The sequence below is a fragment of the Bison bison genome, unplaced genomic scaffold, assembly GCF_000754665.1.
Source record: "Bison bison bison isolate TAMUID 2011002044 unplaced genomic scaffold, Bison_UMD1.0 scf7180017864495, whole genome shotgun sequence".
NCBI classification, from domain to species: Eukaryota; Metazoa; Chordata; class Mammalia; order Artiodactyla; family Bovidae; genus Bison; species Bison bison.
This window is the reverse complement of record NW_011495054.1, coordinates 12,477,005-12,504,805: the sequence shown is the minus strand read 5'-3', so window position 1 is coordinate 12,504,805 and position 27,801 is coordinate 12,477,005. Positions and strand designations below refer to the sequence as shown.

General features: G+C 44.3%; 1 protein-coding gene across 1 annotated transcript in view; it reads right to left on the bottom strand.

Moving 5' to 3' along the window:
- Positions 1 to 6,985: 6,985 nt before the first annotated feature.
- The window catches only part of HORMAD2 (HORMA domain containing 2), a 70,085-nt gene continuing 49,269 nt past the window's right edge, over positions 6,986 to 27,801 (bottom strand). The window contains exon 11 of the mRNA XM_010828761.1: positions 6,986 to 7,214. Within this exon, the coding sequence (XP_010827063.1) occupies positions 7,110 to 7,214 (105 nt within the window). The 3' untranslated portion in view covers positions 6,986 to 7,109. The remainder of the gene's footprint in view (positions 7,215 to 27,801) is intronic.

The window sequence follows — 27,801 nt, the reverse complement described above, 5'->3', positions numbered from 1 at the left end:
GTGCTCAGCAGAGCGCCCGGCCCAGCACGAGCCCCACCGATGCTGACTAATACCGCGATTAGCTCGGCTGAGTGGAGGTCGCACCGCAACACGCAGGCCTGGAACACAGCAGCCGAAAAACTCTGACAGAGCAGAGGGGTGGGCGTGTGGGTCCAGGGTGGGGCCCAGCTACAAAGGGACATGAAGGAACTTCTGGGGGTGACAGAAAGGCTCTGTATCTTGATTGTGGTGGCGGTTACCCCGGTGTAAACTTAAAAAAAAACAACTCACTCAGACCATTCTTACCCTGATGACCCCCTTCCATGTATCAGCCCAGGCCGTGTGACCACTTGACGTCTGTGCTCATGCAGAGTCTGCCTGGTTGATTTTGTGTCTCTGAGCGATTTCTTCTCCAACGCCCCTTCGTGTGCGCGTGTTCGCCCTTGCTGCTGTGACCGTGTCAATAAACGCACCTGGAACGGCGTATGTGGCCGTTTGTTTAAAAAGGAGGGAAAGAAACAGACGTGCTAGTTGGTTTACCTGTTTATGCCTTAAAATAACTCTAGAAAGACATACGAGAAAGTGCTTATCTTAGTCACCGGTGGGGAGGGGACCTCGGGACAGGGCGTGAGGGATGTGTCTCGCTCTACTGCCTTTTGTTCCTTTTGAATGTTCAATCCCGTGAATGAATTAACCTAATCAAAAAGATAAATAAATAAAACGTAGGCAATAACAAGAACCCTGCCGAGTTCGTCCGTCTGTTCGACAAATATTTACCGGGCACCCACCGCTTGCCAGGCAGGCAGCAGGGGAAGGTGTCCAGGGCTGTGTTTCTCCCGTGCGATCCTTCACAAACGGTGCGTCACAGGCCCTGTGTGCCTGTTCAGCCTGAAAGCTTGCTTACAGGAGATAGAAAGGGCCCGGGGTAATTACAGTGGCCGGGCCTGGCATATGATTTAGGGAAAAAACAAGGTCAGGGTCAATTACGGTATGAGGGACTTCTTCCACATACTGAAAAGATGCAGAAAGCTGCAGCGTGGCAAGGGCATGGGATAATACCTTGTCCCTAATGTGTCTGAAGCATTAACTCTCTCTGTGCCAGGCATTCTCCTAAGGGCTTTACTTGAATCAGGTCACTCAGTTTTCACAACTCTGAAGGGAGGCACCATCATGGCCCCCACTTTTACATGTGGGGAAATTAAGGCACAGCCAACGTGCCCAGGGTCACACAGCTCGGAAACAGGATGACCAGGGTTTGAACCCAGGCAGCGTCTAAACTCCAGAACCCTCAGCTTTTTTTTTTCTTTTTTTAAAATTAATTAATTTATTTAATTGGAGGCTAATTCCTTTACAATATTGTGGTGGTTTTTGCTGTACACTGACGTGAGTCAGCCACAGGTGTACACGTGTCCCCATCCCGAGCCCCCCTCCCACCTCGCTCCCCATCCCATCCCTCTGGGTTGTCCCAGTGCACCAGCTTTGAGTGCCCCGTCTCATGCATCGAACCTGGACTGGTCATCTATTTCACATGTGATAATATACCTTTCAGTGCTATTCTCTCAAATCATCCCACCCTCGCCTTCTCCCACAGAGTCCAAAAGTCTGTTCTTTACATCTATGTCTCTTTTGCTGTCTCACATATAGGGTCGTTGTTATTATCTTTCTAAATTCCATATATATGTGTTAATATACTGTATTGGTGTTTTTCTTTCTGACTTACTTCACTCTGTATAATAGGCTCCAGTTTCATCCACCTCATTAGAACTGATTCAAATGCATTTTTAATAGCTGAGTAATAGTCCATTGTGTATATGTACCACAGCTTTCTTATCCATTCATCTGCTGATGGACATCTAGGTTGCTTCCATGTCCTGGCTATAGTAAACAGTGCTGCGATGAACACTGGGGAGCACGTGTCTCTTTCAATTCTGGTTTCCTTGGTGTGCATGCCCAGCAGTGGGATTGCTGGGACGTATGGCAGCAGAACCCTCAGCTTTAACCACTTCTATCTACTGTCTTTTGGGAAAAGCATTTAGAAAATGTTCCTCTGCTCCATCTCTGTTGAAATTCTACCTTTAATAACAATGTCATAGAATAGCACTTTACAGCTTGGAGAGCCTTCGATATTCTCAGTATTTACTTGATTCTTCTCTTTTTTTAAGTTATTTTATTTATTTGGCCGCACCAGGTCGTAGCTGTGGCACGTGGGGTCTTCAGTCTGCACTGTGTGGGGCCTTTAAGTTGCAATGTGTGGGATCTAGTTTCCCGACCAGGGGCCCCTGCGTTGGGAGCACAGAGTCTTAGCCACTGGACCACCAGGGAAGTCCCCTCATTTGATTTGATTCTTATCCAAAGAGCAACGTCCTGGTCAACTCAACTTGAACACTTCTAGTGATGGGAAACTCATTACAGCCGGAAACAGTCATGGGCTGACAGTTTTAATAATGGAAAGATTACATCCTTGAGCCAGGCGCCGTTCTGGGGCATGAAGGAGAAAGTCCTCCAGCTGTGGAGCCCACACCTGCCTCCCTGCAGCCTCTTCCTACTGGGTCTGTGCTCTGTCTTTGAAACAACCCAGATTGGGTCTGTGGTTCCCTCATCTCCCGACTTGGCCTCACAGTTTGCAGACAGCTGTGAAGTTCTCCTTAGACATTCTTCTGCCCTGTTTATCCAGTCTCTTCTCATGTCGCGTTCCCAATGTGAGATTCACTTTTCTTACCAACAAGCTTCCATTTTAAAATGCAGATGTGGGGAGGGCAGCCCGTTGAGCTTCATCTGAAACTTGCCTCCCATCAGACTGTCTTGCGGGAAAGAGAGTCTGGGTTTGGGAAAGGAGAGGGGAGGGTGGCTTGGGTGTTGACGCAGGACCTCGGGGGTAGACAAAAAGCCGCGCTGGGACCCTGAACTCCTGACGTGAAGCAATGGGACAGGCCAAGAGCTAAAAATAGGACGAGTGATGAGCACCTGTTGAGCACCAGCTGTATACATGCTGGACACTTAGCCTGAGTTGCCTGGCTTAATCCCCACAAGTCACTAGGTAGGTGCCACTGTTATCCTGAATACCCCGAGCTGGAGCAGGGAAATAGCCTAAAAAATGCCAGCCAGGTAAGGCAGCCACACCCTAGCCTTTTCCTTAACAACCCTGCTCAAAGAAAGATGAAAACCTAAATTTGTCTGCTTACCCTGGAGCTGATCAATAATTATTCAGACGGAATCCAGATGTCCCCGACTTCTCCAGCCTTCAGGAGTCCTGCAGTACCCAGCAAGGAACCCTGCTCTTATACCAGCTTTCTGTCCCTAAGTATCTGAGCCCCTGAGGAATGGCGCGTGCCCCACCAGTCTGTCTTGGGTATTTCTGGCTCTCTGAACCTGCTGCCTCACCACTCCCATCTCGGGGAAACCTTCACAGCTGAACCTCGTGGCACAGTTAGGACCAGATAAAGTGTTTAGGGAGGCTTGTCCCCAAGGGGGTCCTATTGAGCAGATCTCATGTCCAACTTCCGGATGGGCTGTAGGGGTCAGTAGACCCTCTGCCTCCCCTACAGTCGGCTACTGGTAACCGTGAGTCTGCCACCTCCAAGAGTTAGTCTCAACGACTTTGACATTCCTTGTTTGTAGAGATGTAGTCACCCAGGGGAAGTGATGTGAGTCGATTAGCACCTCAGGTCTTTCCATTTCTGGGTAGGATTTTAGCTTTACCATTGCCTAACCAAAGAGCCCACTAATTAAGGCCCTCATCCTAACGGAAACTGCAAACTACATAGCAAGTCTCAGCCAGGGCCTCATTACACAAACACACAACCACATTGAAAATATTACCTTTAAAAAACACACACATATATATGCGCTAATAATTTCTGAAGAGGATACATTTGGAACAAACAGAGGCATCTCCTCGTTTGTACAGAATCTCGGACCATGCCGTGGCGGGGCTGCTCATTGCCTTGACTCTTACGAGTACAGTGCGGGTCTCATTTTATCGTCTGGGTCTTCCTTCTGACTGAGGGTCACCACCACTGAGAATTATTTTTACTATAAACCCGGAAACTTCCTGGGAATCTCTAAAGATCCAGTACTACTGGGTTTGAAACCGTGAACTGACAATGTTAAGACACTCTGAGAACTGGCTCTGTTAGTGTTATTTTTTAAAAGAATTGTATATTATATATTAACACATATATGTGGAATCTAGAAAGATGGTACTGATAAACCTATTTGCAGGGCAGGAATAGAGATTCAGACATAGAGAACAGACTTACGGACACAGCAGGGACAGAAGAAGGTGGGATGAACTGAGAGAGTAGCACTGAAATATATACATTACCATGTGGAAAATAGACAGCTAGTGGGAAGTTGCTGCTTAACAGAGGGAGCTCAACCTGGTGCTCTGTGGCAAGCTAGAGGGGTGGGATGGGGTGGGAGGGAGGTTCAAGAGGGTGGGAACGTATGTATGCCCATGGCTGATTCACGCTGGTGTATGGCAGAAACCAACACAGCACTGTAAAGCAATTATCCTCCCATTAAAAATAAAAGAACAAAACATACACAACTCTGAACCTGTGTGAAGGTCACTTTGACACTGGTGAATCTTTCCAGTCTCTTCCTGGTAGAGGTGAGCTGGAGAAGAAAGCACCCTGACGCCAGAGGGACCTTTGAGAAGGGAAAGGAAGGTGTGGCATTGGTGCCTGGCTTCAAAGGCTGGTGGCAGTCGTGAGCTACACCAACCCTCTTTCCAGCTAGACCAATTTTCTGTAAAGACAGAAAAACCGCAGGCAGCCCAAGTCAAATTTCCCTTGCATAGATTTCAGTTTAACGACATCCCAGTTTCCAGGCAACCTGCAGCAGATCTTTGCAAGCGCCAGCGCTGTTGGGGTGAGGGAATGGCGAGAGCGCTGCGGTTTAGGCTCCCCAGCTGGGGTCTGAGTTGTCCTTCTTTTCACCGAACTTCTAGCTTCTGATGAACTTGTGGTTATTCATTCCGTTATTATTAAGGACAGAAATGAATAAGCTACAAAAAGGTTTTTAAAAAAATTTTTCCTCTCCCCATCCCAACAAATTATCCAGTAAATAGAATTGAACACCCTCCCATCTTGATAGCTCGCTGCACATCTGAGCTCTGCTATGTCAAATCAGCGAGTTCACGTCTTCATGGTTCTCGGATCCTCTTGACAACACGTCTCCTTGATGTGCCCAGCCAGGGCACGGGTCCAGCGCCTTCTCTCTGCTGCTGAGACACAGACACACACACACACTCTCTGTCTCTCTCCCTCTTTCCATCAGACACACACACCCCGCCTGTTGGCACCCACTGCAGGAGAGGGGTGTTAATAGAGACAGTAAAAGCACTAAAAGACTATCTAGACAGATTCAGGCTCTAGACTTTGACTTAAAGGATCGCCCACCTTAGGCTAAGTTTATGAAAATTATAGATTGAGAGCTTCTTCTTAAACAAAATGGTTCTCTCTGAAATCCAGATTGACTAATTGCTGCCTATAACTCGTCTGCTCTGAGAGTCAGAGCCCCCTGGGGTCCTGACGAAGCTGTTGGTGTTCAGACACCTGAGGCTCCGGGGCAGGCTCTCGGCCTCGCAGGGTCTGCCCTGTCGGATTTGCCAGCCTGTGGAGTTCTGCTCCTCCTGGCACTGAGCGCGAGTGGCCTCCTATAGCCTTTGCCAGTCTGGTCTACGCTCTGCGCTCTGGAGACACACAACAAACCTAATCCCTCTACTAGACAGCTAATCTCTTCATAGGATTCTCTTAAGAGAAGTTACGGTGACTCAGGCTCCGGCTCTCTCAAGGATGTAATAAGCCGGTACCTTCCCCCTCCTCCTCCTCCTAGCGGCAGGGCGAGCTCGTGGGAGGACACTCCACATGCTGGGGGAAGGGAACTCGCTCCTCCCTGGCAGGCCTCGGGGCCACAGCCCAGCTCAGGACCCCAGCTGGGGGGCTGCCTGTGGGCAATCGGAAGTTGGAGAGCCTCCCGAAGGGGAGTGTGACAACCACAGGCTGCCGCTGGCTGAGTGCACGTCTGGCCCCTGAGGGTCTCCTCTCAGCCCAGATCAGAGGTCTGTCCTGGGTTCTGAGTCTTTCAAGTGCATTAGAACCCAGGGAGCTCTCCAGAGGGGCCCCCTGGGGTTCTGATGAATAGAAATGAGGCAGGCCTAGGAGTCTGCATTTTAACAAGCACTCCAGGTCCTGATATCCTTACTACACTGATCTGAATGAAGAAAAGTAGATGAGCCAAAAAATACCTTGTGTTTTGATTTTATTTAACCAGAAAGCACACACACTTACATTTAACTTGTTGGTCCTATCCATTTAAATTATTAAATTTCATGGTATAGAAATAATTCAAATAACACTGACATTTATTATTCATCTGATGCTAATCGTTAAGTCTATCAGAATTCTCCCAGAATGACGGGAGGACTGGGGGTATCATGTGCAGGTTACAGACTGACGAGCTGAAGTTTGGGTGGGGGAGTGTGTCACAGGGGCTCTCGGAAGGGGACCAGGCTCCTGCATTGCAGCCTGTCCCCGTCTCGGGCTGGCCAGCAGAAGAGGGCGCAGGGCCGGCTTTGGGGAACTCTACAGAGAGACTACACTTTGGTCCAACACTTAGCTGATTAACCTCGTGATTGAAGTTAACCCAGAAATCACACCTGGATCAGCACTGCCTCACACATGCTATGCGATTCTGTGGGAATTCTAATGAACTGCAGAGGGATTCCAGCACACAGGTTACAACAAGTTAAAACCTTTTGCGGTTGTCTGAGTACCTGGGGAGTTGAATTATGCAAAGAAAATCCTCTTTCCTTTGAGAAGGACAGTTTGTTTCTCTTCCAAAGAGCTGCTGTGGTTCTTTTCCAGCTATAAAGGGTGTCTCATCTCCAACTCCGCCTCAAAGTAATGCTGGCCCCAAGCAGTCCTGGTGACCTCGTTTCCTTGTGGCCAAGTGAACCCATGTCCTACCCGGTCATTCAGCACTTAGTGAATTAACACAGAAAGTTGAGCAACACATTTAGTAAAGGGCTTTGGTGATAGAAACTTACTTTCCTACTAAAACACTTCATGCACACTTGTTGCAAAATGAACTTATTTTAGAATAAGAGTAGCAAAGGCAGCCAAGTTTCACTTTCTGTCAGGGATGAGGACTTTCACTGGTTCGCTGACCTTCCTCTTCTTTCTGGATCTCTCAGAACTTTGCTGACTGCACACGAAATTCATCTTTTGAATCTGTGAGAATCACCAGAGAGAGGCACAGTTCAGCAGAGATTCTGATATCTGCTCAAGGCACACAACACAGACCAAGCGTTAATCCCCTGGGCGGCATAACGGATCCCAACCTGCCTTGCTGCGGGCTGGGCTAGCCCTGCTCGGAGGCCCAGCTGCCAGGAGCGGAGCCTGGCATTCCAGCTTTCAGGAGCTGAGGCCCCTGGAGGCAGCCAGGTTCGGGGACAGTTTCTTGGCTCTCTTTAGTGAATTCAGCACATCCAGCTCTTGAGAAAAAGCGCTGTCAAGAGGTGGGGCCAACAAGGAGCCATTAAGGGTCAGGAGAGATCTGGGGCACTGATACAGCTTTAGAGGCAAATATAACTCAAGTCACCTTTTCAGTGAGCAGAATCGTACAGTCTTACCTTTTTTTAACTATGGGTTCAGATTAACAAGGTGGGACCATGACCTTCTTTCTGCTTGATGAGAATTATGTTACTGACTAAAGAGAATTCAGTTAGTGAATCATCATGGATATATATTTCTCCACTGGGCTCAGCTTTGGTAAAGATTTTAGAATTTATTTTTGCTTAACCGAGCGAACAACTCAATGTCAGACAATCCCTAATGCCTGGAATTCCAAGACCAGCATGGAGGACATTTTTATATTTTCCAGCCACTAGATGGGAGAAAAGGTTTTTCCATGTTCTCTGTCCTTTGTTTGGAGGAAAATGGAATAAGATACATATTTTTAAGCAAGACTTGTCAGAATATCTAGTAGAAGTTCCAACATTATTCTTTTCTTTTGTTATAGGTACAGGTTATTATTGTTGACATGCTTTTACTACAAAATAATGGAAGTATCAGTAAAGCAGCTAAGTACCATTTAGAACCAAAGATTGTTTCTACAAACACCTAATTTCATCACCAGTTTTGCATTTTACAAAGTAGTTGAATTTCTGATCTCAGAAACCACAAATTCCCTTTGGCTTAAACCAAGACACTGGCTATATGGAACAGCAAAACTCTGAGAAAACAAGTAGAGCTGCTCATCAAGTAACTGGTTTGCTTAGATATACAAAAGCTTGAAAGGTCTGCCCTAAAGGTAAGGAAATAGCAACATAAAAACCTAAAGCACAAAAACCGACTTCTTTATCTGGGAAGTGAATTTGTTTCAGTGTAGCTGTAAGAAAAAGTACTTGGTAAAATCTAGCTTTTCTAAAAATGCTGCGTGGGCATGCTTTCCATTCAAATGAAATCATCCCCACTTCTGTCAAGTCAGGTTACACTGGGAAGAAGAGAAGATGGGTGTCCAAATTGGCTTGATGGTTTGATAGTTTTGTTCTCTTTTTCTTCTTTGCTCGAGTCAACCAGAGTTCTGTTACAAGCCTCAGGGCTTTACTTGTATTGCAGCGAGTTCACTGAAACATCTTCATGACGTACACAAGGCAACTAGCGCGGTCTGGGAAGTCCAGCAGTTCACAGGAAACCAGTGGGCTCGAAAGCAAGCATTGATCAGTCGGGATGCTTCCTAACATCGATAAATAGTCTGTGTTCTGAACTATACAAACCCACAAATTTATCCATGCAAAGCAACATGTGAGAAACGTTTTTCAGGTGTGCTCCAGCTCGCTGAGTTTGCACTGTTAGTGCCAAAGCCACCCAGGCAAGCATTCCACTGGAGGTGTCCAAGTTGAAAACCTGGGATTCATCCACGGCTACTCCATCATCCTCACCCTGAAGTCTAACTAATCACTAATTCCAGTTGAGCCTACCTCCTTAATATCTTTCAGATCCATCCATTTTTCTCTCTTGCCCTGCCTCCAGTTTGCCATAGGCCAGTATCATCTCTCCCAACTCCTGGATCTCAGACTCCCACTCTTCCTGCCTCTCCAATCCACTCTCCCACTCCGGAGCCTAAGTAGTCTCTGGTTAAATCCGACTACATGGCTCTCCTGATTCATCACCCATGTTAGTGACTTCCCACTGTTCTCAAGACAAAGCCCACACTCTCTATGGCCCTGGCCCATCTCTGCAGCTCCATCTTGCTCTAGCCTTCCTTGGCCAATTGCAATTCTCACATGGCCCCTGCTTGCCCCACTCTGGACCTGGCCTCTGGTGTCTGCTCCCACACTCTGCTCCTGCTCTGTCACCGGGTGCTGGCACTAATACCGTGTCTCTGGTAATGCAAGAGTGCATAAGACACAGTTGTTTTCAAGGATTGAATCTTGTAAGGGAGAGACATTAAGCACATGATTGCAAAATAAGGCAGTACAACATAATAGACATTCATTCATTCAGCAATTACTAATGGAATGCCAGCTCTGTGCGTGGTATTGTTCTGGGTGCTTGGGGCACATTAGTGAACAAACAAGATAAAAACCCTCGCCCCGTAGATTTTACAATCTGGCCATGTTACTTTGTGGCTTAACGATTTCCTATGGCATCTCACCACTTTTAGGCAAAGTCCAGAGTGCCTACCTTGGCTTTTTGTACAGCATTGGTGGTTCTGGGAAAGGGAGGGGCCACTGCTGCTACTGCTGCTAAGCTGCTTCAGTCGTGTCCGACTCTGTGTGACCCCATAGACGGCAGCCCGCCAGGCTCCCCCGTCCCGGGATTCTCCAGGCAAGAACACTGGAGTGGGTTGTCATTTCCTTCTCCAATGCATCAAAGTGAAAAGTCAAAGTGAAGTCGCTCAGTTGTGTCCGACTGGTTGCGACCCCATGGACTGCAGCCTACCAGGCTCCTCCGCCCGTGGGATTTTCCAGGCAAGAGTACTGGAGTGGGGTGCCATTGCCTTCTCCAGGGAGGGGCCACAGAGGGGCTCTAAGACCCTGATGGCAGCTCTGTACTCATTCCTTAGGAAAATGCTCCTGCCCCCAACTCACATACGCATCCCCTGTGATGGGCCATTTGCCATCTGTGGGGGCTGCTACCCCCTGGACACCCCCAGTTCGAGTTGCCACCTGCCAGGGCCTGGCTGTGTCCAGCAGTATCCGCCGCATCTCCTCTACTCTGTCTCTCACTGTCTCTCACTCTCTGCCCGCTCAGTTTTCTCAGCCCCCACGAATGGCAAATGGCCCATCACAGTGGATGCATGCGCGCGCGCGCGCGCGTGTGTGTGTGTGTGTGTGTGTGTGTGTGTTGGGGGGAGGAGCATTTTCCAAAGGAATGAGTGCAGAGCTGCCGTCAGGGTCTTAGAGCCCCTCTGTGGCCCCTCTTTTTCCCAGAACCACCGATGGTATATGAAAAGCCAAGGTAGGGACTCTGGACTTTGCCTAAAAGTGGTGAGATGCCACAGGAAATCACTAAGCCAAAAGCTTTGTCCTGATTCTAGACGTCTGCACACGATGTTTCATCTGTTCGACAAGATCTTTCCTCCACCAGTCCTCTTTTGGCCTAATTAATTCCTACTCATTCTTCAGATGAAACATTATTTCCTCAAAAAGCGTTCCCTACCCTATTCCTATTAAGTTAGGTACCCCAATCATATGCTGTTAATAGAGTCCCAGGAGATTGGGCACTTGCCTGTCTTGGTCACAACCAGCATATAGTAGGGCCTGAATACATTTTTTTCTATGAATGAATGAATGAATCTATCCTCAAACAACACTGCCTGCTGTATAGAAAGGTGTGTGGAGGCATCAAGTGGATGCTGGGTGGTGAGTCATGCTACTGGAGTAGTCAGGTGTACTTGGGTACCTTGGGTACCAATGCCGGAGAGACGTCAACAGTGAGAGAAGTATTGAGAAGGTAGAGTCGGTAGGATGATCCGCTGGACACAGTGGTAAAGGAGAGGTGGGGAGGTCAGCAATGACTCCCCATTTCTGGTTCAGCTAACTTCAGGGATGGAGGGACTCTTCTCTCAGGCAGAGAACAATGAGGGTTTTGAACCTGCTGTGTTTGGAGTACTTGAGAAAACCCAAGTAGACATAGGGGATCGGCAGCTATGTATGGACTGGAACTCGGGATGGAAGTCTGGGTTGGACATGTAAATGTGACAGTCATCAGCATATGGAGGCTAATTAATGCCGTGAGTGTGGAAGAGTTTGCTTATTGAGAGATCAGAGCGTGAGAAGGGAAAGGAGGCCAGGATACAGCCATAAGGAACTCCAACACTTAGAGATTAGGTGAAAGAGAGCCAACAAAGAAGGGGGAGAAAGAGACAGAGAAGTCTAGATTGTCCTACAAAGAAAGCCAAGGGAAGAGAGGTTTAAGAAGAGGGACGAGAGAAAAAATTAGCGATGAAGGCTTTTTTTCCCCTGTAGTGTCAGGGGTTGCTGAGAAGTCAAGGATGATAAGGACTGAAATATGCCTACTTGATTTAGACAGGGAAGTTACTAGCTGCACTGGAGTTTGGGGGGCAGATGTCACCTTGAAGTCAGTTGAAGAATGCATAAAAAGTTAAAGACACTGAGACAGCAAGTGTGCAAAGTTTTATAAAAAGTCAAGAGGGAGTGACCAGCTCAACCTGGAGAATTTAGAGAAGGCCCCTAAGCATAAGAGAAACACTGAGATGGGTCTTAAAGTATGGGTTCACTGCACTGGAGATGCGGAAAGTGGGTAAGCGAGGTCAATCTAGGCGGAAGGTTCATTCAGCATGTTTAAAGCACCATGTCCCTTCCATGTGAAAAGACATGGAAGGGACATGCAACAGTGAGAAATGTCCCTTTATTAGACTGGCCCTAGGGTGAGGCGTTAGATATCAACACTCTCCTGTTAAAAATGCAAATTCCCCTGTAATTATTACTCAGTATGATATTAGTGTAAATTAACTTATCAAATGGTCTTCTCACAGGCTTCGGGAAGAAGACAGATAAGTATCAATACAGAAAGAGCAGTCAGGGCACTGTGCTTTGCATTAGGAGGTTGATCCGTCTGGGGAACAGAGCCGGGGGGCAGCCCCAGACAACCAGGAAATACCGTGAGAACTTTTTGTGCCTGGGGTGACAGTGCAGAAAATTTTGTTTATTACTTCAAAACTATCTGCCAGGTCAGATCCGGCAAAATGTTTTCTGTTTAGAAAGGCAGTCCTTGCCAGGACAGATGTGTGTGTGTATATATATATATGTGTGTGTGTGTGTGTGTGTGTGTGTGTATATATATATATAAAATCAAGTGTGAAGTATGGGATCTCTGGACTTAGAAGTTCCCAGATCAAGGACATTTATGGTTCAGAGAGGGTTTGTTCTCTTACAACTAAGTTATACAGCCATGATGTTAGTTGCAAATCGTCTCCCTTAAAATGTATCTTTTTTGCACAGTGAAAGGTGGATCAACAGTGATTATCCAATAAATGCTACTAGCCTGAATGGAGCTTGTTGTTAACATTGTGATGAATGAGTGGTTAAGAAACCAAATTCTTAAAGGGACTGCTGACCTCCAGCTCCAGTGGAGCTGTGAGCTCTCTGATGTGTTGGGAAGTGTCTCGCATTTTCCTGGGATTTATGAAGAGTTTGCTCACTGACTTAGGGTTCTGGGCCACGTTTATCTCTATTTGGGAAGTAAATATGTAGTCTCCTTAGAAATCACATATTTCCATTAATCTCTAAAAAGTTCATTCTATCAGTTCTTCCTTCCTGTACATTTTCTAATGCATCATGTGGCTTTAAAAGTTCCATAATTCATTCATTTACTCAGCCAATATTTGGGGCATCTTCTCTGTGTCAGATATTGTGCTGAGCACGAAAGACACAAAGCTGATCAAGACATACTTCATGTCCTCCAAGAGATTATGGTGGGGAAACAAACTGGCTACAGATGAAATGATAGAGTCCTGTGTAGGGCACGGTGAAGGTTCCAAAAAGATCTTATCAGCTCTTCCTGGGGAGGCCTGGCAAGGCTTCAGAGAGGATGTAAAACCCGAACTAAGAATGGCAAGATGAGCAGACATTCACCAGGTAGATGGCATTAGAGAGAACATTCTAGACAAAAGCAGCACAGGGATGGGATAGAAAGCAGAATACCCCTGGAGGACTGGGAATCGTTCAGCGGGACTAACAGAAAGGGCATAGGGTGGTGGGCTGGGCCAGGCAATGTCGTTCTCCCAAGTTTGGACTTTCTGTGCTGTCGTGGAGTGCCTCCAAAGAGCCCTAGAGCAGGTGTGTTGTGGAAAGGTCCTGATGGCTGCAGTGTAAGGGGTGAGCCGGGGGCAGTGAGACGAGGAGCAGGAAGGTTACTTCAGGAGAACTGATCCAAGGGAGAACAAGGGCCACAGTGAGGCTAGACCGGGGTGGGCAATGGGGGCAGAGGGCAGAGGAGAGAAAGAGTGAGGGTCTGAACCTGGACCCTGACACATCCTTGCCATTCATTATGATGGGCACAGAGATGGCAAAGGAAAGAAAGGAGTAAAACAAAATGACAAAAATCATCAATGATGCCACTAATCAAGATGGGAAATAGAGGAAGCTGAGGGGGTGGGTGGTAGAAGCAAGCTGGGGAGGGTGGGTGGAGAAGTAACTGACTCTGGTTCCAAGATTCTGTGTTGGAGGTGAGCTCTCCAAATGCAGATGTCCCCCAGGGCCCCAGCTGGGTGATCTGGAGCCCAGGAGGAGGGAGGGCACCATGTCAGGAGCACAGGGAGGGTGTATTCACTGCACATCAAAGACGGGCTGTTACCCGAGCTCCGGCAGGACGGTGGTTGAAGTGGCTGTAGGTACAGATACCTCTTTAAACAGGAGGGCAGGAGGTTGAATGATTCGTTCCTGCTGGGCTTAGTCAGTTCTATGAAGTAGAGTTCAGGTCGTCTGTTTAGCAAGGGAGTCAACTGTCTTGGGTGGCACTGAAGACACTTACATGGTGTAAGCATGGACAGTGGAAAGGAGCCACTGATGGACTTTCAAAACTAATAGTTACTGCTTAGGATCCAGGTAACTTTAAGATACAGCACCTTCAAATGAAAAAATGTGACTTTGACATATTAAACATTTTGCTCTTCTTTTTACAACCATCTGAATGCTTACAATAGACTTGCTAAAAACATCACAAATGCTATCTCATTTATTCCTTGCGACAACTATGTGAGGACAGAGAGGGGCTTTTTATTCCTCTCTTACAGATGTAAAAACTGAAGCTCAGAGAAATGAAATGACTTGTCCACTTCACACATTTAGTAAGTGGAAGTCTTGAACACAGGTCTCCTGACTTCAAATTCAGTACTTTTTATCATCTGCTTTCAACCCAAAGGGGAAACAAAGGTAGGAGAACCCAGCCATCAGAACTCTGGGTAGGGCTCCTCGGTTTCTGTCTGAGGCTGACCATTGTTGGGCACAGCCTGCTGGGACCTCAAATGAAAAGCCAAAGCTGAGTTCATTAATCTTCCTTTGGAACCAATTTTTCCTCCTGACTTTTCGATTTCTGTTAATCACCATTTCCCAGTCATCACAGGTGGAAGACACAGTCACCCTAGACCCCTCTCTCATTTCCTGATGCCTACACAGCGCTCTTGCAATGAGCACGTGAAACAGCACAGATGGAGCGCCTGGTCCATCCCCCACATGCAAGTCCCTCAGTGCCTGGTGGCTGTCGTCATTCCTACTCCAGCCAGACTGGATTCTGTGGTAGGCTGAGAAGGGCCGCCAAAAGATGTCCATGTCCTAGTCCCTGGAGCCTATGAACAATACCTTATATGGCAAAAAAAGGCATGGCAGGGGGGCAGTCTCTGCAGGTGTGCCTGAGGGTCTTGAGATGAAGAGGTTATCCTGGATTATCCAGGTGACCCTACCCATGAGCACGTGTATCCTTATGAGAGGGAAGAAGAGGGAGACTGGAACACTGACAGATGAGGAAGAGACCGTGTGACCCCTGAGGGAGAAACTAGAGTGATGTGGCCATAAGCCAAAGAATGCCAGGGCCACCAGCAGCTGGAGAAAGCGGAGAACCAATTCTCCCCTAGATCATTTAGAGGAGTATGGATTGCTTTCGGCCCAGTGACTGAGTTTGGGATTTCTGGCCTCTAGTGAGAGAATACATTTCTGATGTTTTAAGCCACAAGATTTGTGGTCCTTCGTTACAGCAGCCCTAGGAATCTAACACAGTTATTCCCCCTAAACACCTCATTCTCTCCCCTCTTCTCTATTTCTTCCACATTTCAGAAGACAGAAATCTTCTGTTATTAATACTTACTCTCTTAGGTTTTGAGTAATTCTTTCAAGGTCAATCTCTAAAAGTATTTCATTCACAAAGTCTTTCCTGTTTCTTTAATCTGATATGAATTTTCTTTCTTGAGCAAATACTCACAGCACATTTTTTGTAATTATGTTTTCCTGACAGCATTAATATTTATAAACAATTTGTCCTTTACCTAGAACAGGGTTTAAGTTCTTTAGTACTGAATTTGTATTAATATGATTTTTAGACTCCCCGGGATGCTTCATAGAGTGGCTTTTACACACATCAGCAATTCTTTTGCTATCTATCTGAACTACTTACAAAAGTAAATTACATAGTTATTCACACATCCTAAAGCTGCACTGTCATATGGCAGCCATTAGCCATGCGTGACCACTTATATTTAGTCAAAATTAATTAAAATTTAGAATTCGGTTCCTCAGTTGCCTTAGTCACATTTCAAGTGTTCAGAAGCCACCTGTGGCTGCTCAATTCAAGCGCAGAATAACCACGGATCAGACGTCACAGATACAGAACATTGTCATCGTCACTGAAGTTCTCCTGAACAGAGCTGCTTCACAGAGGCAATCTGTGACTAATCCAAGCAGACAAGTTTCCTAGGGACTGTGGTGACAGTAGTGAAATTAGAAAATAAAATCTCCTCAAAAACTCAAAGACCCATTATTGTAAAAAAGTCACAATTTTCCAAGATTACTTTATCAAATCAATGCAACCTCAATCAATATCCCATTAATGTCTTTTGGAACTGAAGATGATTCTAATGGTTGTCTAGAAGTGAAAATATACAGAAAAATCTTTAAAATACTAAAAAAGAAGAACTATGAGGTGGGGGAAAGAGTTGGTTTTCCAGGCTGCAAACACAGAGTAATTAAAACACAATGGCAATACGAATAGACATATGAATCAATACAGTAAAATACAATAGCAAGGCTAAAGACAAACTATCTAGGGTTTTAATTTATGATACAAGCAGCATTCAGATTAGCAGGGGAAGGGTAGCAATTCAACACCAACACAATGGGAAGACTCTCTCACACCAGGAAAAACAAAATCCAGCGAGCTTAGGGAGCCAAACGTAAAAACTAAAATTAGTTTATTAGAAGAAAATGTATCAACAGGAGAACTTCTTAGAAGAAAATATGGAAAAACAAGTTTATAGCTTTAGGATTGCAGAGACCTTTTTAAAAAATGTTTATTTACTTGGCCGTGCCGGGTCTTAGCTGGAGCATGTGGGATCTAGTTCCCTAATGGGGGATTGAACCTGGGCCCCTTAGGGGGCGCAGAGTCTCAGCCACTGGACCACCAGGGAAGTTCCTGCAAAGACCTTTTTAAGCAAGATATAAAATGGTAAAACCATGGAAAGTTATCCTGTGTTCCTAAATTGGAAGACCTAATGTCGTTAAGCTGTCAATACTACCCAAAGCAATCTACAGATTCAATATAATCCCTGTCAAAATCCTAGTGACTTTTTTTTTCTCAGAAATAGAAAACTTCATTCCAGAAATCATATGAAATCTCAAGGGACTTTGAATTGCCAAAACAACCTTGAAAAAGAAGAACAAAGGTATAGGCCTCACACTTTTGATTTCAAAACAACGACAAAGCTACAGTGATCCAAATGTTGTATTGGCCCAAAGACAGACACACAGACCAAGACACAGAATAGAGTCCAGAAGTAACCCTCACATATACAGTCAAATGGTTTTTGACAAGGATGTCCAGAAGGGGTGACCAAGGGAGATTGATTTTTGACAGAGGGGATGCCCAGTGGGGAAAGGAAAGTCTTTTCAAGAAATGATGTTGGTAGACCTGGATATCCATGTGCAAAATAATGAAGCTGGACCTTTGTACCACATACAAGTATCAACTCAAAGTGAACTGAAGACCTAAACATAAGAGCTAAAACCATAAAACCCACAGAAGAAAATGAAGGGGGAAGTCTCGTGACATTGGACTGGGCAAGACTTTCTTGGACATGACACCAAAAACACAAGCAACAAAAGAAAAAACAGATAAATCTAACTTCATCACAATTAACAACTTTTGTGCACCAGAGGACACTACCAAGAGATGGACGAGACAACCCATGGAATAAGAGGAAATATTTGCAAGTCGTATCTTGTAAGATATTAACATCCAGAATATATAAAAAACTACAATTGCAACAAAACAATCTGATTAAAAAGTCGGCAAAAAAGAAAATATACAAGTGGCACAAAAGCAAATGAAAAAGACTCTCAACATCACTAATCATTAGGGGAATGCAAATCAAAACTACAGTGAAATATCACTTCATACTCATTAGGATGGCTATTAGTCAAAAATAAGAAAACAGCGAGTACCGGGGACAACGCGCAGAAATGGGAGCCCAGACGCACTGCTGCTGGGAACGTAACATGGTGCAGCTGCGACGGAAAACAGCATGGCGCTCCTCATGTAATCAAAAATGTAATTACCGTATGATCCCAACAATTTCACTTCTAGGTATATGCCCGAAAGAACTCAAAGTGTGAACTTGAACAGATATTTCTACACTCATGTTAATGGCCGCATGATTCACAATAGCCAAAAAGCGGACGCAATCTCAATGTCCAGAGATGGATGAATGGGTAAACAAAATGCAGTGTATACATACGACGGAATATTGTTTAGTCTTAAAAATGATGGAAATTCTGACACGTGCTGCAACATGGATGAACCTTGAAGACATTACACTAAGTGAAATAAGCCAGTCACAAAAGGACAACTAGTGTATGATTCCACTCATAGGGTTTTCTAAATATACTAACAAGGAAAAATCTCTAAGCCATATGTTAAGTGAAGAAGGCAAGTTTCAGGAAAAGATGCCATTATCCCATTTATGCTTTTAAAATATCCATAAGTATATGCATATATGTGTGTGTATATGTGTATGTATATATACCATATATGCATACATTCCTATACGTGCATATAGTGCTATTCAGTAGAAATAGATCCAAGACACCATTACAAGCCACATATAAAATTTTCTAGTAGGTACACTGTAAAAAGTAAAAGGAAACAGATGAAATTAAATTTTAATAATTATTTGATCCAGTATATAAAAAATATTATTTTAATATGTAATCAATATAAAATTGAGATATTTTGCATTTTTTATACTATGTCTTTACAATCTGGTATGTATTTTCCACGTACAGCACATTTCAACCCATGTTAGCCACATTTCAAGTGGTTTACAGCCACATGTAACTCCTGGCCACCGTGCTGGGCAGCACAGCTTGTGTGTATGTTTTAAATTCAAAGTCAATGATATGCATCCTTATTGGTGTTTTTTAAATTATCTATGAGAATGTATTCATGTGTAAATTGTATTGGGTTGACCAAAAAAGTTCATTTGAGTTTTTTGAAACATCTTACAGAAAAGCCCAAACAAACTTTTTGGCCAACCCAATATAATTAGTTGCATTAAAAATTTGAAGTATCTGTTTATTCTGTTAAAACTATATCTTTTATTAATTGCTATGTTTATAATCAACAATCTTTACCTCTTTGTTTTCCTTTATTTCAATGTGATGAAAGTTTTACTACATTATTTTAATTCATAAACTGGGAAAGTCATAAAAGAACATTAAAAGCCTTAAAATTTTTGTGGTTTACCTTTTACAATTGCAAAGTATTCTAAACTATTATTAGATACTTTTCAATAGAAAAATGTCAGCTACTTTCCTACTTCCACATGCCTGAGTAATTAACTATTAATTCTGTGGTAACTGAAGTAGAAATATAAAACACATATAAACACATTCAAGCACATACTTGAAGTAATTATAAAAATGAAACAGTCGTTTTCAGTTTGCAGCATGTAGGAGGAAGCGTACAGGCGATGACATGATGATGTTACTAGATGTGCTAAACTTGACATAGGTCTGCTGATTCTTCAAAAATGAGATGAACAGATAACAGATACAGAATTGGAAATGATACCCGCTTCTCACAGACTCGCTATGTAGGTCATTTGCTTGAGTCTGAGTCTCTGAAAAGCGCTTCAGCAGGTGTTGAAAGAAATAGAGTATAACCGTAAGTACAGAAATGACTCTATAGAGACGGGCCCCGTAAAACAGGCAGAAAAGGGCCACTCTGCTGTGAGGACTGTCTGAGGTGGAAGAGCTCTTATTGGTGTGATGTCCAGACCCTGGGTCATGACTGCCTGCTCCTGCTGGCAGGAAAGAGAGGGCGAAGCTGACGACACTTAGGAGCTCTGGCACCCCCGAAACAGTTCTTGCATACAAGGTGGAGACAGAATGGCAAAGATCCCTTCACTGAGAAGTCAGATTTTCACTTTAAACTGGCCCTGAGTTCACTTGAAGAAACAAAGGAAAAAAAAAAAAAAACTAAAAAGAAGTAGTTGAGTGTTTAGAGTGTGGACAGGTTTTATATGAGGGACAGCCACCTAACCTTAAGTTGTATTTTGCTTCTTCAGCAAACAGTGAAACATCTTCCAAGTTTTAAACAGAAAATGAAAATAATCATACCTCTCTTTCTGATCTACCTTTATTTGCTAATATATGTGAATCCTTTCCTATAATTAACGGAACTTTGCATGGCATCAGTTCAGTTCACATCTAGTTATTTAACTGCCTGATTCCTTTTTCTGGATTTTATTTATCTCTTGCATAACTAGTACAGTCACATGGTATGAAATTCAAAATGCAAAATAAAGGTGCACAGTGAGCTTCTCCCTGCCACTCAGGGCCCTGTCTAGAAGGCAACCTCCACCAGTTTCTTGGACAACTTCCCAGAAACTGTGCTGTTTCCATTTTGAAATTTAACTCTGCAGGTGGCGCTAGTGGTAAAAACCTGCCTGCCAATGCAGGAGCCACAGGAGATGTGGGTTCAATCCCTGGGTTGTAAAGATCCCCTGGAGAAGGGCATGGCAACCTACTCCAGTATTGTTGCCTAGAAAATCCCATGGACAGAGGAGCCTGATGGGCTACAATCCATGGGGTTGCTAAGAGCTGGACATGACTGAAGCAACTTAGCACGTGCGCACTGCTAAAAAACTTAAACTGCTAGAAAAAAGTTCACGGTATCATCCCCTAGGTTGCTTCACTAGAGCTGGGTCAGGCCTGGACCGGTGAGGAAGTGAAGGGCTGTGACCAGGTCACCGACCTCGTTGCAGGGTCACGCCTGGTCTCATAGCATGTGAAGGTGCGCTTTCTTCCCGCTGCCTCCAGTTATCAGTTATCTTCCCCATCTGGAGACCCCATGTTTTCCTCCTGACTAAAGGAAGTGAGAGAGCCAGACTGTAGGAGGGTAAGAATGAGGGTCGGGCAAGCAGAGGCTCAGGTAGCAGGCTGAGTACCAGATTCAGGTCCCAGGTGTCCAGGTGGGGATGACGCGGCAGGCTCGGGCAGCAGAGCGATGCACGGTAGTGAGGAACACAGACGTGGGACAATGAGCTCTAACCAGCATCTCCCACAGGTAGGAGAAGTGAGGGCTAAATCAAGATGCAAGCAAGATGCTGTAGGTACACAGAGGGAGAGAGAGAACGGCGGGAGGGGCTTCATCAATCAGCCCAGGGCTGCTTGAGCATGTCTGATGAGCGTCTTCTCAAAACAGCACACGGTTTTCCCTGACTCATGAAAACCCAGAGCTGGGAGAATGCCAAACCCACGTGCTGAAGCTCAGTCAGTAGGGAAGCCTTTAAAAACCAATATGGGGAGGAAGCACTCAGAACTTGCACACGCACAAAAATATAGGGATTAATAATAAGTCCCCCAGCAGCTTATGACTGGACTCAGAACCAAAACAAAACACTCATTTTCAAAAGCTTTACTAATTCATTAAAATCGAGGCTGCCAGGCGTTGCTCGCCTCCAGGGGGCGCCATTCACATCGCTGCCCGTGACTTCGGTAGCCGTTGGACTTGTGCAACATTGTCGACATAACCGTGCATGGCAACCCTATGAGGGCAAACATCACTTTTTGGGAGACCACTTCCTAAGTTCCCCCATCACTACATTTTTACTTGGGATACAAGATTTTCCTTTGGGCTAATATTTTCTATGATAAGAAATCAGGTATTTAGAAATATGAATATGCTTTCTTAAAACTGCAAGTTTGTTGAGTATAAGCTGCAGTGTAGCTATGCTACAGAATGTGGCTAGATTATATACCTAAAATATGGCATAGTGTGCATATTTTCCAACGCATAAAGATTTTCCATGATGGGGTAGGGCTGCTCGGTCTCAAATATTATTTATTCAGAAATGTAAGGCTATTTCAAATCAAGTCGGCCAGAGAGCAGGGTGGAATAGTATTATTGTTGCAGGGCGTCTGGCACATACATTGTCATTCTGAGGCTTTTAGGTTTTATGATTCAAAGTTGAAAGTTTCAGAAGAGTTTTCCTGATTCCCCTCAGCATGTCTCTTTTCATGGCCATTGTCAAATCCAGCAGGGTAAAGACATCTACCCATTTGAAAAACCGTATGACGGTGGGTCATGTGAGAGAATAAAACAACAATGTGGAAAAAGTTTCTGTGCACGTTTAAAGTTATGCCAGCATGGTTCATAGTTCCTGGTTCGAATATTCCTGGTTAGGACGCATCTAGCCAAGTGAAATCAAATATTTGTCATCTTAGATACAGTTGTGTCCTGTTCTCTGTGTTTTGCATTCATTGGTGAATATGCAGGCACTGATCTTTTTTAAGTTGTTGGGGCTGGGTTTTTTTGGTTTTGTTTTTGGTGGGTAGGTATTGAGCTAATTCCTAGTGGTTTTTAGAGTTTACCCACATTTTCCCTTTTTGTGGAAATATTTACGCTGGGGATTTCCACTAAGGGAATTGGAGTTAATGGAGCTCTTTGGGGAGTGTGTGTTGGGGGGATGATGGAAGGGATATAGCAGCTGAGGCCATATTTCTATTAGTGCCTTTTTTTTTTCTTGCCCCACTCGGAGTGTTTCCATATACATAAGACTTAATCTACAGGTTCTCATGGAATATTATATATGTAAAATAAGATCATGGATTTGAAAACATTTGGCAGAGTATCTGGTACATGTTAATCACTCAATATAAATTGATTGTGTCTACTTGACTGATTTTGCCTGATTTTGGTGAATATGTGGTTGCTATAGGTGAAATGTGCCCTAAACTGGTGTACGAATTTTTAAAAATCTACCTTCTCTTGAGGTATGAGAAGTATACAGGATCTCTGAGTGATAAGTGAAATTATATATTTAATAACAGTCCTCCACTTCAAATTTCAGCTGCAAACCTGTAGTGTTCTTATAAGTGCAACAGTGGCACTGAAAAGCATACAAACGGAGACATCCTCTCAAATCCCACCCAAGAAGCCATGAACAAGCTTAAAAAATTATTCATCTGGTTATTTTCACGGTATAGTGCAAAGACTCAGAACTAGGGGGCTGGGTTCCATCACTGACTTGCAAGTTTCCATCACAGTAAAAAAAAAAAAAAAAAAAAAAAGGAGGGGGATCATATTTGCCATGGACCAAACAGCAATGCTTTGAGGATTAATGACATAATGTCTGTAAAGAGGTTGGAGCTCCTTGGAAAAAAGACACTACATAAATATAAAGTAGTATTAATATTTAGGCTTAGTCCACAATGTGAGACCTGCTTTCTCTGGCTCATGAGGTCACCAGCAGTTTGGTAACGTGTGCTCAGACACCCACAGAGGAGCCTTGTTCACTTCCTTGTGAGTGGGCCATAGAGCTAATCTGGACCCACCTGGTGGGAGCGCCCATGGAGGCTGTGCCCCCTTCCCATGGCCTCTGAGTGGGCACAGATGGAGCGAGCCGACTCCCTGAAGGAATGAGACATGGGCCGAGGGAGCACTTCAGCAGCATGCAGGGCTTCCCAAGAATGCAGTGGGAGTTTGGGAATGTTTTGGCTTAGAATTAAACAAAAGTCCAGTCATATTGTATCTTGATTTAGAAGAAGGGCTAAATTTGCCTTTCTCAGACAAAGAAAATTGGGATTAAGAGTAGGAATGAGAAAGCTGCTTCTTGGAATGGTTAGTTTATGTCTTTAAAGGATTTGGAGGCAGACTTGGGTATTTCTGTCCTGGGAAAGCTGTGGTCTCCAGGGACTGTCTGCAGGCTCTTTGATGACTACTTTCTGTCTCCTTGTCAGTGCTTCGTCTCTGTGAACTGGTTATCAAGGGTGATCTTGCAGAGGTCTAACTGAATGGCAGTAAGGTGACGAAATATTTTTATTTCTCAGTTTTAAAAGATAAAGTTAATTTTGCACCTCAGGCATCAGAAACCACCATCTTCAAAAAATGTAAAATTCATGAATTTACCAAAAGCACTGGCACTTGATAGTGATTCTGAGGCTGTGGCCATAATATCAAACTGTTTGAGCAAGAGATGGAGAATGTGAAGAAATATTTCTTTTTTTAAAAGCTGGGTGTTTTGTTTCTACATTGATGTAGGTTGTATATTCTTTTAGAAATGATTCGGTTTCTTTGTCCACTGCTTTCTGTGGTATTTCAGACTTATTGAAAATAGGTACTTTTTTAGGAGAAAGGAAACAGAAACGAATTGGAAAGCTTTCTCTAAATAAAATATTGACCCTAGTGGTTGTTCCTCAATGAGCAGTTTGGCCCTCATGCCAGTGTCGGGTGTAGCAAAGCCAGAGAGGCTCGTGCATGGCGGGGTGTCAGGGCCTGGGCAGGGTGAGGAGGGTGTCCCCATGGAGGACAGGCCTGGTGCAAGCAGTCAGAGGCTGAATGGAGTGGGGATGGCTCACAGGTATGGGAGACTCTTGGGGCGTCAGAGCCTGAGCAGGGTGACATGGGTACCTATATGTGTGTGGGGAAGATGGCGAGGATGGGAGCTTGGTTACACTTGAGGGGATGGATACCGTAAGTAATATGTTAAGTATAATGGGGCCCAGGTTTCTCACTGATGGAGAAAGAAGTTACAAATATGGAAAGAGATAAAACCAGAATTTCTATGGGATTAGATGGGAACTGGTGGTAGAGGTGTGAATTCACAGATTCATGATAGGAAAATAATTGTGTCTTGGACAGTGGAGGAGGAGTGGGAATGAAGGCCTGATTACCGTGGCATGCAAACAGAAGAGAAAGGGAAGTGGGCACAGCAAGCGCAGGCAACTCTCTTGCAAGGCGGATATGATTTAGGTCAATAGAAAGAAGAAAGGCATTCCAAGCTAGGGAAGATTACTTGTTAAGTTATGGAGGCAGAAACGAACTTGGCTTGTTCTCGTGACAGTGAGAAAACTGACTCAAGGAAGGGGGAAGGGGTTGGGTAACAGTGGGAAATAAGACAGGTAACGTGGAGGCAGATCGTGAGCATCCTGAAAGCCAGGTAGAGGTGTTTAGACTTGACGTAGTAGGAAATAGGAATCATGAGATATTTTGATTAAGGAAGTGATATGATGAGAGTTGCATTTAAAGAAGATGTGGGACGGAGCAGGAGGCAGTGGGAGAGCTTGGGAGGCTATGGCAGCAATTCAGGTGCAAGGGGACAAAGGCCTGGACTCAAGTTCTGGCAGTAAGAATGGACTGAAAAAGGAAAGCTTGGGGAAATTTTGATACCCGACTAAATAAATGATCTCAAGATTCTGTACCTAAGAGGATGAAGCTGATGCTGAGAGGCAGGGAAATTGGATAAAGAAAGCTCTTTTGGGTGTGGGAAGGAGAGGGCAGTGAGGAATAAAAAGACAAGCATTCTGGATTTGACATGATAGTGGGACATCAAGGTGGAAATGCCCAATAGAAGATTAAAGATACAGAACTGAAGCTCTGTTCAGTTCTCATGGTCAGGGCACAAGATGAGACATTTGGGAGCCAACGGTACACATGTGATGATCAAAACCCTGAGAATGGATGAATCCTCCCGAGTCAAGTATGCAGACATCGAAGAGTATGGAGTCAGGACCTTGGACAGGTTGGGGTTTGCCCACAGTTAGAGGCGGGAGAAGGAACAAAAGTAACAGAGTGAAATGGATGACAGCTCAGGAGGGTAGAAGAGAGTGAGAACAGTGTAATGTCACAGGAATAAGAAGGAACATTTAAAAGAGAATATACAGTCAACATCATAAAACAGGTCAAGAAGAATGAAAACTAAAAGAGGAAAGACTGTGAGATCTCTTATTGGAAAAGTCATTATTAGAAAAAGTGAAGGAAGGTGAAGAAGAGGGAGAAAGCGCACGTTCTGATCCAAAGAGCAGGTGAGAAGGGGCGCAGTAAATGGACAGCATCTCGTGAAAGACTGGGTGTGGAAAGAGCACAGTTAACTAGGACCATCAGGATCACGTGAAGCTTTCTTCTACCTAATGTCTGGACAGCTTCATCCAAATTTTCCTCCTCACCTTCTACAGCAAGAATGTCAAAGTCCTGCTTTTGAACAGAGTCAGGATTGGGACACAAAGCTCCCAAAACCAAGTGGAAGAATTTATCTCTGTGTGTTCTTCTAAGTTAATAGGAAAGTATCTTGGTGGACTTTCAAACTATCTTTTACTAATATCTTTTCCCCTAAATTGAGACTATGGATGTCCTGGCAAGAAGCTCCAAAAAGACAGAGTATGCATGACAAATTTAAAACATGAAAATATTTTCAGATAATATCATTATTATATTCAGTGGCCTTCTACACATTTGAGATATTTATTTCCAAGTCGGAGACTATGAGCTAATATTCTCTTCTTAAGACCATTCAGACTTAAATACTTTAAATGCGATTTTAAAGTAGCTTTATAGTATTATGAAGTGTTTTTAATGTTAAAATTGTTAAGCAATATTTCACCAATTCTGAGAAGTCCTGTCTAAAGCAAGTTAGACCAAACCATTATTCTTCAAACCAAAATGCTTAAAGGAAAAAAATGCATTGCTGGTCCTAAAAATTAATTCTTGAGATATTTATTTTTTGAGGAGTACATTTACTGATTTCTGGGTGAAATGGTACATTGACACGCTGTCAATATTTATTTAGTTTCCTCCTCAAACCTCGCTAGAGTGACAGTAAAGAGATTTAAGAGTAGAAACCCCAAAGGACTGGAAGAATAAGAGAGAAAACAACAGCAATGAGAGTTTGGAAGCTGGAAAGCAGACAGATAAGAGTAACTAATGTCGCTGGTAACTTAAACCAGCAGTGGGGCTAACCGAGAACTACCCACATGTACAGGGGCACTGATGTATAGATCAGTCTTATGGACTCTGTGGGAGAGGGAGAGGGTGGGGAGATTTGGGAGAATGGCATTGAAACATGTATACTATCATGTATGAAACGAGTCGCCAGTCCAGGTTCGATGCACGATACTGGATGCTTGGGGCTGGTGCACTGGGACGACCCAGAGGGAGGGTATGGGGAGGGAGGAGGGAGGAGGGTTCAGGATGGGGAACACAGGTATACCTGTGGCGGATTCATTTCGATGTTTGGCAAAACTAATACAATATTGTAAAGTTTAAAAATAAAATAAAATTTAAAAAAATAAATAAAAATAAAGAATTGCAGCATCAGGTACTTTTGTAATAAGGAATGAGAAGGGTGGGTAGTGAAAGTGTTAGTTGCTCAGTGGTGTCTGACTCTTTGAGATTCCATGGACTGTAGCCTGCTAGGCTCCTCTGTCCATGGGGGTTCTCCAGGCAAAAATACTGGAATGAGTTGCCATGCCCTCCTCCAGGGGATCTTCCTGACCCAGGGATCAAACCTGCATCCCTTTTGTCTCTTGCACTGGCAGGCGGGTTCTTTACCGCTAGCACCACCTAAAAGTAAAGTAAAGTGAAGTCGCTCAGTCATGTCTGACTTTCTGCGACCCCATGGACTGTAGCCTACCAGGCTCTGAGAAGCCTCTCAGTCCATGGAATTTTCTAGGCAAGCCACCTGGAGCTAACTAAAGAAGCTAACTAAAGACATACAGATGGCTAACAAACACATGAAAAGATGCTCAACATCACTCATTATCAGAGAAATGCAAATCAAAACCACTATGAGGTACCATTTCACACCAGTCAGAATGGCTGCGATCCAAAAGTCTACAAATAATAAATGCTGGAGAGGGTGTGGGGAAAAGGGAACCCTCTTACACTGTTGGTGGGAATGCAAACCTGAGTACAGCCACTATGGAGAACAGTGTGGAGATTCCTTAAAAAACTGGAATTAGAACTGCCTTATGACCCAGCAATCCCACTGCTGGGCATACACACTGAGGAAACCAGAAGGGAAAGAGACACGTGTACCCCAGTGTTCATCGCAGCACTGTTTATAATAGCCAGGACATGGAAGCAACCTAGATGTCCATCAGCAGATGAATAGATAAGAAAGCTGTGGTACATATACACAATGGAGTATTACTCAGCCATTAAAAAGAATACATTTGAATCAGTTCTAATGAGGTGGATGAAACTGGAGCCTATTATACAGAGTGAAGTAAGCCAGAAGGAAAAACACCAATACAGTATACTAACACATATATATGGAATTTAGAAAGATGGTAACGATAACCCT